We start from the raw sequence: 14,015 nt of genomic DNA, 5'->3' as shown, positions 1-14,015 counted from the left end.
TTCAAAATCTTCAGAATTATCCTATTCATGATCATCCATGCAATCGTATCCCATTGACCTATCATCCACTGTCGGGGGTGGGGCTAATGTGGAAGCTTCTTTCCCGGACCTTTCAACAACTTTAACCTGCAATATAGGCTTGGAATTATTAGAATCATTGCAAAGCATGTATAATTCCATGTGTCTATCATTCCTTATGAACGTTGGATAGTTTCCCCCCTCCCCCTGTTCATCAAGTAACTAATGACCACATCGCTTGGATCACAACTTAATTCACTGCTCTCTATTACGCTTTTAACTTAATTGGCGTATGAAATATTGCGACGAAGGGCAATGGACACTGTCTCCTTAGACGCAGTTTTTCAAACCCAACATTTAGGAGTCTCCTCCCATTCACCAAAAAATACACCAACAACAACCACGTATTCTATAATAAACATGATATACCTCAATGATAGTATTTAATATACCCAAACAGTGGTTTATGAGCCTAGACTTAATAGACTATAGTTGTCTTCTTCTTAGCTGTTTTCCATATAGTACTTGATCTCGCCTTTTTTGACGACCGCCGAAATAATCCAACGGATTACAACTTAGAAATAACCTAAGGAATGAAGGAATGTTGGAATGTTGTTATTGAGCCTAGAATCAATTTCAAAATGTGGAACTGATTTTCAAGTTTTTTTTAATGAAAATGTGGGGCTAAAAATATGAGAAAATGACTTAAAACAATGGAGGTAATGTCACTTTCCAATGGATGCTGAAAAAATCAATGAAAAATGACCGGAAAATCGGCAAAATAGTGGTTGGTAGTGGATCTTGGTTGAGAAGCTTGAGCCTTTTTAAAAAAAATTAAATATCCAATATTTATATTTTTAGACATGGACTAAAATGTAGTTTCTAAAAAATAGGAACTGAAATGGGAGTGAGACTAAAGTGCACATTTTTAAATTTAAGTGCTAGGGTTAACATTTGTTTTTGGACCCATTAAATTGTCCATTTTCTCAATGTTTCAACACTTTTGTCTAAATATCAAAATAAATCCTCAAAGTCGACTTTTAGAAAACTCTCCCGATAAATTAAATGTGTTTTCGACCTTAGCCGTAGAATTAAACACAAACACTTGCTCAACTTGCACGACTACCGCTGCTACTGCTATCTATTAATTAAATAAGTACACCTAGATGTCTATCAACCAATATGCACTAATTTAATTTCTGTGTCCATCTGGAATTAGCAGTAAGATATAGATTTCCATAATTTGATATTCGGTATATAAAAGTTTACTGACCCTGATTAAGATTCAATCTTTCAGTCATAGATATTTAGAACTTGTCTATTTCAGAAATACTAGGTGGACTCTTGTTTAATTATTTTTGCTTTTCAATACTTGAAGTTGTGTGCGGACTATAGAAATTGAAAGTAAGGTTGAAAGTGAGGGGTGCTCATCATCCTAGCAACTGCCTCTTGTCAGTGTGATCCCTATTCCCTTGCATATAATCATCTCGGCAAATATATTTGATTCTTGATATGGTTCAAGCATCTTAGCAACTGCTTCTTGTTAGAGTGATCCCTATTCCCTTGCATATAATCATCTCGGCAAATATATTTGATTCTTGATATGGTTCAATCTTTTAATAGGTGTTTTATGTCCAAGACAACTCGACTAATTATCAATCAAATACATACTTTATTCTTGATACACAATCATTAAACTAATTTTTCCATACTTTTCTTTATAAAAATTAAATGAAATCTAAATGTCAAATATCAGTATACACTGTACATATATAACAAACTCCATGCAATAATCATGAAAATTTTCAAACTAACCCTGCCACTATAGCGAGGTTTCACGGTATACATCCAATATTTCTATTGACCCGATTAACAGATCATAGTTTGGGTGAGAATTTTATCATTATATATGTAAGCTTGTGGATACTGTGAATATTTTAAGTCTTCTCTACCCACATGAAATATTCTTCAAACTATTCGACTTGAAGGCCACATAGAACAATAGTGAGTCATAAACTCCCAAAAAAAAATTAAATAATATTCTTTGATATTTCATAGGAAGTATATTTTAAAGTCAATCTTGCTTAATTCTTTCACTATTTTTACATAAAAAAAAAACTTGAGAGGAAGAAAGGGGGGGGAGTTGAAATTTTTTCAAGTTGTTTGGACATCCACTTGCTTTCATATGAAAAAATTATACTCATACATAAATAATCAAAATTTTCACCTAGGAGGTTGGAAAAATACAAAGATAATACTTGGTTTGATCTAGGAACCTCAAGGTGAATTATATATACATATAATTTTTTGTCGAGAGAGTTTGGGTGAACACCCCCTAAATCCACCCTTGTAAATAATACCAATAGTCCTTTTCCCTTGTACCAAGATGTGTACCATCATTCCACCTCATACATCTAAAGCTAATAAGTTAGTACTTTTCCTTTACTCATCTATTTGCTTTCTCACAACAATAGGAATTCTAACAAAATGCTTGCCATCACTCCATGCCAAACTCCCAAAGGTAAATTTACTACTTTGTTGGTAAGTAGATGTGATCTTTACCTCAAAGGAAATCTTCTTTATCTTGGCATTAAACTTCAACACATCTGGAGTTACTTTAATAGCAGTATTTCTTGGAGGTTTAACCACCAATTTGTATACAGAGTAAACATTTCCAACATTCGTAACAGTTCTCTTGAGAGTAACTGAATCCTTGAGATTTGGAATCGATATTGAAGGGAGATTCATATCCAACCTAGAATGTACTTCTTTGAGACACGCAATTCCTCCTGAAGAAGCAGATTTTTTCGTGTCGGAATGATACGTAGTTGCATTGTAAACTTCATCATTACTGTATCCCAATCTGCAAACATAATTGAATAATCATTTGTATCCATATCATAGATTAAACCAGGATCTACTGCTCCATTTGGATTGCATATGCCACTTCCAATATCAAATGGATCAGCAAGTTTTCCTCCAGTTCCTTCTGTATATATTTCAGTTGCATATGTGTCCTCGTTCCATGCTACAAAGTTAACAAAAAATTATTATATCTTTTGTAAATTTTGATGTTTCCAAAAGAGTAAAAAGTTACTTAATTAAACTGCTTGTGCCCAGAATACACAGTGTACAGTAACTTTGTTTGTAGAAATATGGTATCAAAAGTCAAAGTAAAAATAAGTTATACAATATAATGTTATTAATTTCATTTAGTAGATATATAAACCTTTCTGCACGTTGGGATTCATTAAAGTGACGTATAAAAGAATGTAATTACTAATAATAATGTAAACAATTTGTCATAATAGGTTAAAATATGTTGATAGAATAAAAATAATAAACGTAAGTTAGTCATTTTCTCAGTGAAACTTGGAAGGTTAAATCATATAAGTATAATTTATGTATATTGACAGTAGTGTTCTCTTTTATGTTAAATTAATTTACAGCAATGAGAGCTTTTCATATAGAATTTGATACGGTAATTTAGTATTTATGATAATTAAGTTAAATTGTGTTATTGTTATAAAACTAATAAGTGTGGATGTCCACTACACTTCCATTATTTGTCTCTATTATTCTCCTCCATTATGAAGATAACCTCCACCATTCATGGCCATCATTTTTGTGATCCACCTTAGTTTTAAAAGTGTTATCAATATATATAATTTAAATTCATAAGATATTACCTGTTGTCATAAGTGCAGACTTAATAGCAGCTGAAGACCAATCAGGATGTGCAACTTTAAGAAGTGCAACGATTCCCGTGATATGAGGGGCTTCCATGGATGTTCCTGACAGGAGTTTGAAGCCATTGTCTCCTCCGAGAAGGAGGATATGCTGCAAGTATATTAGCACCAGGAGCTGCAATATCGGGCTAAAAAATATTTGAGTAAAACTTATTAATTATTTTAAAAAATATTTTAAAATAATTCATCGAGAGAAATTATCAAATTAAAAGAAGATATAAATTACTAAATCATTTTATATTTACCTTTAAAATTTCTGGGGCAAAGGAATTAGGGCCCCTTGAGGAGAATTGAGGCACTTTTATATATGTCTCCTTACCCTCAAGAATTTCTGCTTGTCCATATTTAATAATAGGATCTTGATTGCTGTTACAAATGATGAGTCAACTTTCAGTGATTTATAATATAACAAAAACAATACTAAAGTATCTTGACATGATATATAAAAGTTATTTTTCTAAAAAAAATAAAATAAAATTATTTCTTCGTACAAAATACATTCTAAAATATTAAAAAATAGGAAAAGACTAAAAACAAGAAGGATCGGAGCAAGAGAAATATATACTTACTTAGATATACATTGTTGAAAATAATCAAAAATTTGATTTCCTTGCTCGAAATCAACGGTTAAAAATGGTATAGGAGTTTCATCAATTTGAACAACAGGTAGTGTAGCACAAATACAAGCTAAAACTCCTGTACCCTTTAGATCCTTCAAAGAACGACTTGCATCTATATTGCTTTTAAAGAAAAGCATTAGAACTTTTCCTTTTAGTCCACTAGCAATAAATTTAATGTCTTCGACTCTGCAATTGAAAAATGAAGTATTAACATGTATGGATAAATACTTAAAAAATGCTTTTGCCGAGAAGCTTCAATCACGCTACCTCTAGAGAGGTTAGCTCTGCGTACACAAGAGTGGGGCTACGTGGACTCTAGGGGGTTGTTCGAACTATATATATATATATATATATATATATATATATATAGTTTTTTATTTTCTATGTGCATATATATTAAATTGAACCCCCTTGACATAAGCAAAAAACTTGGTTTAATGACAAAGGATGCGCAAATCCTCCACAGGTCTTATTTTATGAGATTACACTAGGTATGTCGTTGTTATTGTTATTATTGTGATTTTGTTGAGAAGCAATTTATATTTTAATATTAAATTTTAAAAGCATCTTTTAACAATAATTAGTGTTTAACCAAGTTTTAAGGATTATTTTAAACTTTATTTTTCTCAAAAATATTTTTCGAAAAAATATTTTTGAAGATAAGTAAATCTTTTTAGCCTTTGTAAAACAATTTCAGCTAGTTATCAAAATCATTCATTTTCTCTTCAAAGCTTAATGAAACACCTCATTTCTTTTCAAAAAAAAAAAAGAATGGGTACTTTTAACCAATTAAAAATGTGGACAATATTAATAACTTGTAAAGTGTATTAATTGGATGATGCAATATATATTTCACTTACCTCGTTATATTTGCAAAAGTGACCAATGGAGCAAAAGATTGTTGCTACCCTTTATTAAGTCCCACAGCCTACAATAACTCCAAAAATGTAAAAAAAAATAAAATGTACTAGTATTTTTAGTAAAATCGAATGTCAGTGTAACAAGAGGAATCTCTTGTTATCAGAATTAAGAGAGAGAGAGTTGAGAGAAGAGCGAAGGAAAGAGATTAATTTCTGATGATTTTCCAAATGAGCAATACAACAGATATTTAGGAAATGAGATTCTCTAAACAAGACTAAGACGTGTGTCCTCTCTTTTAACAGAATTAGGGACTCAATTGTAATAAGAACTAGACTGAAGTGGAACTACTAAACAAGCAGACTTATGAACTTACAGGGTTAAAACAGAATTCTTAAAACTATTAATTAAATGGTCACAAACTGATTTTGTGACATTCCACCCTCTTTAAAAAATGCTCTTGCTTTCATGAATCAACAAAATATTGAAATTGAGATTTGATGAACTGATAATCTTCTCAGGTGGCTTCTTCTGGCAACAAGTTGACCCACTGAACTAAGACCTGAGTCACAACATGATTCCCTCTTTTCACTATACTCCTTTCTAGTCTAGCTGGAAGATGTACTAAAAGTTTCCCTTCATTGGAACAAAAGGATCAATAGACGAAATTACCTTAACACCAATTTTCCATTTAAGCTGAGAAATATGAAGCACTGGATCTATTTTGGCATTTGGTGATAGTTCAAGTTTGTAAGAAACCGATCCAACCATCTTTACCACTTGATAGGGTCCATAGTATTTGGATGCTAACTTGAGGCTATTCCTTACAACTATTGAAGTTTGTTTGTAGGGTTATAGTTTTAGAAACACCCAATCTCCCACCTTGAATTCTTTTTCAGTCCTCTTCTTATCTGTATTAAATTTCATCTTGTTTTGAGCTTTCTCTAGATTTTCCTTCAGCACTTTAGCCATGATCTGTCTTTCTCTCAGTACTTGATTAATAGCTTCCACTTTAGGTTGTGCTAACAATTCAAAAGTGAGTTGTGGAGGGTCATAACCATATAACACCTTGAAAGGGTTTCCAGGTTGTGTGATAATTACTGTTGTACCAAAATTCAGCCAAAACTAACCACCTGTTCCATTCTTTTGGTCTATGCCTAGTCATGCATCTCAAATAGTTTAATCAAGACATTTGTTTAACTTCTCGGTTTGCCCATAAGTTTATGGATGATATGCAGAATTGTGCAATAATTGTACCAGCAAATATTTGAACAAATCTTTTCAAAATTTGCTTAAGAATATCTTGTCCCTGTCAGATGCTATGCTTTTAGGTAGTCCGTGCAGCTTGTAAATGTTATCCATAAACACTCTTGCCACATTAGAAGTAGTAAATGGGTGTGGCAAGGAAATAAAATGCTCATATTTGCTATCCTTGTCAATCACTACTAATATAGTATCTTGTCCTTCTGATCTTGGTAAAGCCTCAGTAAAGTCCATAGATATGTATTCCCAAGTTCTATTAGGTATAGGTAAAGGTTGCAATAACCCCAAATCTGCTACTTGGTCCTCCTGGTTTCTTTGGAAAATATCAAACTCCTACAAAACCTCCTTAGTAGTCTCAATTATGGTTAGCCAGTTAAAAAGGGCTTTCACTTTTTGGTAGGTAGCCCAAATGCCTGAATGGACTCCTAATCCTAAATAATGGATGGTTAAGACCAGTTGTTTTATAAAAGATCATTTATTACCAATACAACCCTTTCCTTTGTACCTTAGTATTCCCTATTGGAGAGTGATTTTTGTGTTTGTCACCTGATTAGTGCTCAAATTAGTTATAGCCTGCAGCTCTTCAAAATCTCGTTCATATCTATCTATGATTTCTTCTATCCATTTAGGTTGTACCTGTGAAATAACTAAACATTTGTGTTCCACCTTTCTCGATAGTCCATCTGCCATTGTATTCTCTATCCCTTTCTTATAGTGGATTTCAAAACTTAACCCCATTACCTTGGTGAGGCCTTTGTGTTGTAATGATATGGTGATTTTCTGATCTAACAGAAATTTCAAACTAAAGTGATTTGTCTTGATGATGAAGTGATTAGAGTGTAACTAGTGTCGCCATTTATCCACAACTTGGAGCAGAGCTATAAGTTCCTTTTCATAGGTGGATAACCCTTGATTTTTACACTTAAGGATTAACTCATGTAGGTTTTAGGCCTTTTATCCTGCATCAGAATAGCTCCAATCCCATAATTACTTTCATCTACCTCAAGTACAAAGGTTTTGGTAAAATTAGGCAATACTAATACTGGTGCCTTATCCATTTCTCCTTGAAGCTGCTTGAAGGATGTAGTTGCTTCAATTCTCCATGAATTCACTTTTTTTTTAGCAAGTTTGTCAAAGGTTTGCTTAAAATAGCATATCCTTTGACAAATTTTTGTAATAGTCAGTCAGGCCAAGAAAACCTCTTAATTCCTTCAAGTTTCTTGGAATAGACTATTCCATTATTGCCTTAATCTTTGAATGATCAGTACTGACTCCACCCCTGGATATAACACACCCTAAATATACCACTTGAGACTGGACAAATTCGCATTTACTTTGTTTTGCAAACAACTAGTTTTTCTTTAGTAACTTTAGGACAGTCTCCAAGTGCTTAACATGCTCACCCATAGTCTTACTATATACTAGTATATCATCCAAAATACTAGTATGAATTTCCTCATTTGGTCTTTAAATACATTATTCATGAGTGACTGAAATGTTGCTAGTGCATTAGTCAGCCCAAAGGACGACTTTAAACTCTCATAATCCATGGTGAATTCTGAAAGCTATCTTGAGCTCTGCTCCAACCTTCATTCTCACCTGATGATATCCGGCTCTCAAGTTAACTTTTAAGAATACAGTTTCTCTAAATAGTTTTTCCAATAAGTCATCAATCATTGGGATTGGATATTTGTTTTTAACTGTTAAATTGTTCAATCTCTTCTAATCAACACACAATCTCCAAGTGGGGTCTTTCTTCTTGACCAACAAAGTTGGTAAAGCAAAAGAGGATTGACTCTACATCGCAGCTTCAACTTTAAGCATGTCTTGAATAATTTACTTTACAGCATGCTTTTGATCGAAAGAATATCTATAGGGTCTAAGGTTGAATGTTTATGCTCCAAGTACCAATTTTATGACATGATCACATTCTCTTTTTGGTGGTATTTCTTATGGTTCTTTAAATACTTTTTGATGAGAGGTCAATAGTCGGTTGATTGCAGGGTGAGCTTCTTTAGTGTTAGGAGTACATTCAAAATTTTACCATGGTTAGCTCAGCTATTACCTTACAAGTTCCATATTGCAACATTCTTTTAAGTGCTTCTGTATCAACTGGTTTCACCTCAATATCATCTGTCACACCATAAAGAGTGATTATCCTACCATCAATTAAAAAGCTTAGACTAAGAGGTCTCGTGTGTAGGATAATCGGTGCCACCATGTCTATCCAATCCATACCTAAAATCAAGTCACACCCTTCAACCATCAGTAACCTAAGTGTGAAATCTAAATGCTCTTTCTGCATATTCTAGTGAAATGAAGGACTTTCAAAGCGACAACCCATTATCTATCCATTTGCAACCACTATCTTTGTACCGGTAGTTTAAGTAGATTTACAATGTGGGGATCCACAAAAGAATGTATTGAATCGTTGTCAATCATGACAGTCATGGGTACTTTGCAAACATAATCAATTATTTGATGGTTGAGATCGTACCATGAGGAGTATTCAATCACATCAAAGTATTTAAGGATATCTCAGCCTGCTCTTCTACTAGCTCATCTAAGGTTTCAGCTACATCCATAAATTTCTCATGTTGTTCACCCTCTACTTATACTTTATCACTTTCTAAAGCATGCAAGATCCTTTGCTTACATTGATGTCCATGATAGTACCTCTATTTGCATCTGTAGCATAGACCTTGCTCCCTTAAGGCCTTAAGATTTAGAGGTAAGGTATTTAGTTTGATAAGAGCTTTGGCAGGTGTTTTATACAGATAGGTTATTCTCAAGGGTTGTTTGTTTGTGAGGGGTTAAGACTTGTTTGGTTGAGTGAGGCTGGGAATTTCTTGGGTATGTAATTTGTGGTATTGGTGGCCTAGTGGTGTAGTTTTGGAATAGTTTCAAAGGAACAAATGGAATCAAAGCCTTAAGGATTCTTCATACAAGGAAGCATCTTCAAATACATCTACTGCAGATGTGGGATTGGCCAGCTTAATGAAAGGTTTGAGTTCAGTTTTTAAACTACTGATATAGCTTGCTACATAGTGAGCTTCATTCAGTAGATGGTTGATTACCATCATATAGCTAAAAAGTTCCACGAACTTAAGGTGATATTGTGCTACTGTTCCCACCTGGATGAGTTTATAAACTCATTTACAATGTCCTGGGGTCTGAGAGTGCAAAACCTCCTGCAGATCTAAGTATAAAACCTTGACCAAGTCACCCTTCCCCTATGGTGAACCATGAAACTATCAAACCACACATCTGTTTGGTCACCAATATGCATCGAAGAAAATCCCAATTTCTCTTGGTCAGGTATGTGGTACAGTTCAAGAAAAATTTCACATTTGCGCAACCAACTTCTTGGATTAACTCCATCAAATTTGAGAAAGTTGATTTTATGTTTAACAGTTCTAGAATTTGTACCAGTGTCGGTGTGCACAATAAGGGTCGGTAAGATTAGGGACGAGGAGTAAGAAGGATTTTGGAAAATTGAAAGGCTAGAAAACAGGGAAGCTGGAGGAAAAGTAAACCCATGACCAACAGGGTAAGTCGACGGAGAGACAAGTGACTGAAAAATCAAAGGGAACTTACTGTGGGCTGCTTGACTGATTTCAACAGCAGCTCGACTTGAAGAAGCTCATGTTGGTGTGCTAGTTGGGATAGTATCGACTGGTGACGGAGCGGGAGAAGGTGGCAACCCTGGTATGCTCATGTTAGAGATAATGAATTCTAGACATTTATTGGTTTCGCGAACCTCATTGAGTTATTCCTGGAAGTATTTTGGTTTATTTCCAATGATTCTAAACGCTTACTCCTGTCGTCCAAGAACACTCCGAGTTGATTACGAATAGCTCTGATGTCATCTCGTAAAGTCTGAAATTCCAATGGTGGCGATAGGTCGGTAAGTGGGGGCAGCGGTGGTGGCTCTGAGGCCATTGTAACAAGAGGAATCTCTCGTTACCATAGTTAAGAGAGAGAGTTGTGAGAAGAGAGAAGAAAGAGATTAATTTCTGATTTCTGATGATTTTTCAAATGAGCAATGCAACAACTATTTAGGAAATGAGATTCTCTAAACAAGACTAAGAGGCATAATCTCTCTCCTAACAGAATTGAGGGACTTAATTGTAATAAAAACTGGACGAAAGTGCAATTACTAAACAAACAAACTTATGAATTTAAGGGACTAAAAATATAATTCTTAAAACTATTAATTTAACGGTCACAAACTGATTTTGTGACAGTCGGAGATTGATTTTTTCAAAAAAGTTGAATACGACATTCAAAATTTTGGTTACTTGTTTTTTTATGGACCTCAAAGTTTTTTTTTTAAAACGACCTGCATTATGTGAATTTGCTAGATGAAATATTGACATATTGTTCCTTGAAATAAAGTTTTAGGAAAAACAAAAGAAGTTACTAGTATTGTCTTGTTGTTGCCAAGTGTTAAAGGAGTAACAATTTCTCTATCGGAATTGCTACTAGCAACACTTATCAACCATGGAGAAGTAGCCTCGACTGTGTAAGGTTTAGGTCCGTTATTCATCGCACTTGCAATAAAAGGAATGCCATGGGATACTGCAAGAAAAGATCCTAGCCCCAAAATGTTGTCCTCATTAAAGTCATCAAATCTAATAAAGCCATCAGCACCAATAGATGCTGATAATATATCAACTCCGTCTTTTATTGCATCATCAATGGCAGCAAGAACATCGATATTACTAATTATTGTTCCTTCTGTTTCCCAACCAACCTATTATAAATAAGTAAATAAAATAATTTTTGATTCTCTTACATCTTAAACTTTTATATTAAGAAAGATAATTATAAAAAATAATTCTACATTAATGATACCTTATAAATTGCTAATCGTGCAAGTGGTGCTCCTCCATGTACTGTCCCCATATTAAGACCATAATACTTCACATTGTTAACATAAGAACCAGCAGCAGTATAGGCAACATGAGTACCATGCCCTATGTCATCTAGTGGTGATAATTTATATAATTTATCAACCATTGTCTGATTTAGTCCATTGACTTCCATCATTCCTTTTATGTACCAACGAGCTCCAATAATTTTTCGATTACAATATTTTGTGGCTCTAAAATTACTTTCGGATTTACAGTTACCTTTCCATCGAGATGGAATTGGACCTAGGCCTTTATCGTTAAAAGCTTTTGAATTATCCCCCATGCAATACCTACAAAATAAAGTTTTACTTTTATACACTAACAATATATATAAAATATTATCTGAATGCTTTGAGAATAATTTCCTATATGATAGTAGCCTGGAGAAATATTATTAATTCACTGGTCATAATAGGATTATAAAGTACATTGATAATTTAAAATATGTTTACCATATTATTTAAATCCTTTTTTAACAAGATTGATCATTAGTTGTAGATAAATTTCTTGGTTTAAGGAAAAAAAAAAAGACAAAGTGAAAAGAAAATGGAAGATACTTAACCTGTATCTATTATGCCAATAATTATTCCATCACCTTGATTTGTTTTATTCATAAGGCCATTGGAATCATGTTTAGAAAGACCCAAAAAATTCCAACTCCTTGACATATGAGTCTTGTAAGGACAATTTTGTATAACTCGAACCACACCAGATAATTCTGAAATACAATTATAACACGTATATAAACTAATAGTATAATGCATAAAATCTTTAATTATTAATAAAATTACTTTATTTTCTTTTGTATTTTCAATAATTTTCTCTACTAATGTTTTAAGAAAAACATGTGTGATAACAGAGAATTCAAATACCTTCAAAGTGTTTGGCTTCAAAATCGGTGAGCTTAGCAGCGAACCCAGAAAAACCATGTTTATAACTATACACCATCCGTTTTTTAGCTTCTTCCTTGCTGCATGACGAGTTTAACATTTATGTAGCCAAATATTACACATGCACACCCCGCACACGCACACGAACACACACGCGCGCACACACATTTATAGGGTAATTAGAAGTAAATATTTCTCTAATAAGTATTAGTTAATATAGTAATCTACTGAATTTCATTAATTAAATTACATTAATTATTATATAAAGAATATACATACCTCCCAATCACTTGAGCTAAAAGTTCATGATGTGAATCGGTGATAAGTTCGTGATCATTGTGAGGTTTGTGTCCCAAATAGACGACGTAAAGCTACAGATCATAAAAGAATATATATAATCGAAAAAGGAAAAAGAATTTCAATGAGAGAGATTATATTAATATTCGCTATAATCGTTAAACAAACGAATGGATATTCTATAAATCAAAAGAAAGCTAACTTTTAAATCACTCATTCACATCACAAAAAATACTAATTCCTCTTTTTCCACTTTACTTATTGCGCTTATTAAAAATGATTATTTAAATATATTTATTATTTTAGAAAATTAAGAAAAAATGATTACTTTTTTCATTTATTTTAGCTTGCTTTAATAAATATTGAGAGATAATATGATGAGGCAAAGCTACAGATAATGAACTCTGGTGGTTTGATTCTTTTTCCGACCTTACGTATAGTGAAAGCTTTAGTCATCGGACTATCTTTTTTAAAAGTAATAATAAATCAACAAAATAAAAGAATGTTGAATTCAAGAATATTCAAAATATACCTTGGTATCGGCATCATCTGCTTTTGCCGTTATATCATATAAACAAATAAAGATTAACAAGAAAAACAAAATAACAAGAGAAGAAGTTCGATTATTCATTTTTTTTTTCCGTTTCTCTCCTTTCTATAAAAAATATGAAAGGGGAGAAGATAACCCAACTTCTGGGTGAATTAAAATCAAATTTGGTTAACGAAATCAGAAAAATAATTATAATCTATTAAGCATTAAATAGCTTATACTCACCACACAAAACAACAAAAATAAATGTGTGGCTAGTTTATTAAGTGTACATAGTAGCCACTCACTCTAATACAAATAGATTGCTTATTCTCCTTTTACTCCTTTAAAAATGGAAACTTTTTTTTTAGATCATACAACAACAAGAAACCCAGTGTATTCCCATAAAGTGGGGTTTAGAAGGATAAAATATACGCAGTTCATACAACTACCTCCCAAGAAATAGAAAGACTGTTTCCGATAGACCCCTGGCTCACGACAAAGAATAGCAACAAATTCGTAATAAAACATGAAACAAAATGGAATAACATAATAAGCCACCCACAAAGTAATACCCTACACTAACGAACCAAAGGTCCCCCACCCTCATACCCTCCTACTAGGAGCTCCAACCTATGGACATAGCTCTAAGCCTACTAGCCCGGCAACCCCACAGCTCTCCTAACTATTGACTACGACCCACCTACACGCACTAGCCTCCTAACCTAATTCGCGTCCTCCATACCTTCCTATATAGGGTCATGTCCTTAGTAAGCTGTAACTGCTCTATGTCACATCTAATCACCTCTCTCTAGTATTTTTTTGTCCTACCCCTACCCCTCCTAAAACCATCGAAAGCTAGCCTCTCATATCTA

At 33.4% G+C, this 14,015-nt stretch overlaps 1 protein-coding gene across 10 annotated transcripts; it reads right to left on the bottom strand.

Annotated features, from left to right (window-relative positions):
- Window positions 1–2,177: 2,177 nt before the first annotated feature.
- LOC107865746 (subtilisin-like protease SBT3.3) lies at window positions 2,178–13,349 on the bottom strand. 10 transcript variants are annotated; one of them, XM_047409101.1, is made up of 11 exons: window positions 13,144–13,340; window positions 12,594–12,685; window positions 12,297–12,394; window positions 11,987–12,142; window positions 11,366–11,714; window positions 10,932–11,264; window positions 5,248–5,315; window positions 4,337–4,573; window positions 4,013–4,133; window positions 3,708–3,882; window positions 2,178–3,046 (listed from the first exon to the last, which is right to left on the bottom strand). In XM_047409101.1, exons 8-11 carry the CDS (start codon window positions 4,522–4,524, stop codon window positions 2,763–2,765), a joined length of 768 nt encoding a protein of 255 aa, XP_047265057.1. In that variant the 5' UTR covers window positions 4,525–4,573; window positions 5,248–5,315; window positions 10,932–11,264; window positions 11,366–11,714; window positions 11,987–12,142; window positions 12,297–12,394; window positions 12,594–12,685; window positions 13,144–13,340; the 3' UTR covers window positions 2,178–2,762. The 10 variants fall into 10 exon arrangements, 8 of the variants coding, with proteins under 8 accessions (XP_047265057.1, XP_047265056.1, XP_047265054.1 ...); XR_007053424.1 differs by lacking the exon at window positions 10,932–11,264 and having other exon boundaries at window positions 3,708–3,895; window positions 13,144–13,349; XR_007053425.1 differs by lacking the exon at window positions 10,932–11,264 and having other exon boundaries at window positions 3,708–3,895; window positions 11,644–11,714; window positions 13,144–13,348.
- Window positions 13,350–14,015: the final 666 nt, after the last annotated feature.

Source organism: Capsicum annuum, chromosome 3 (assembly GCF_002878395.1).
Source record: "Capsicum annuum cultivar UCD-10X-F1 chromosome 3, UCD10Xv1.1, whole genome shotgun sequence".
Lineage (NCBI taxonomy): Eukaryota > Viridiplantae > Streptophyta > Magnoliopsida > Solanales > Solanaceae > Capsicum > Capsicum annuum.
This window is presented reverse-complemented; position numbering and strand designations above follow the sequence as displayed.

Excerpts from the sequence above, each read along its gene's own strand:
- LOC107865746 (XM_047409100.1), bottom strand. The coding sequence starts at position 4,524 with ATGCTTTTCTTTAAAAGCAATATAGATGCAAGTCGTTCTTTGAAGGAT. Across the intron at positions 4,134-4,336 it reads TTTCAACAATGTATATCTAA|CAATCAAGATCCTATTATTA; the intron begins GTAAGTATATAT and ends CATTTGTAACAG. Across the intron at positions 3,047-3,707 it reads GTCTGCACTTATGACAACAG|CATGGAACGAGGACACATAT; the intron begins GTAATATCTTAT and ends TTAACTTTGTAG.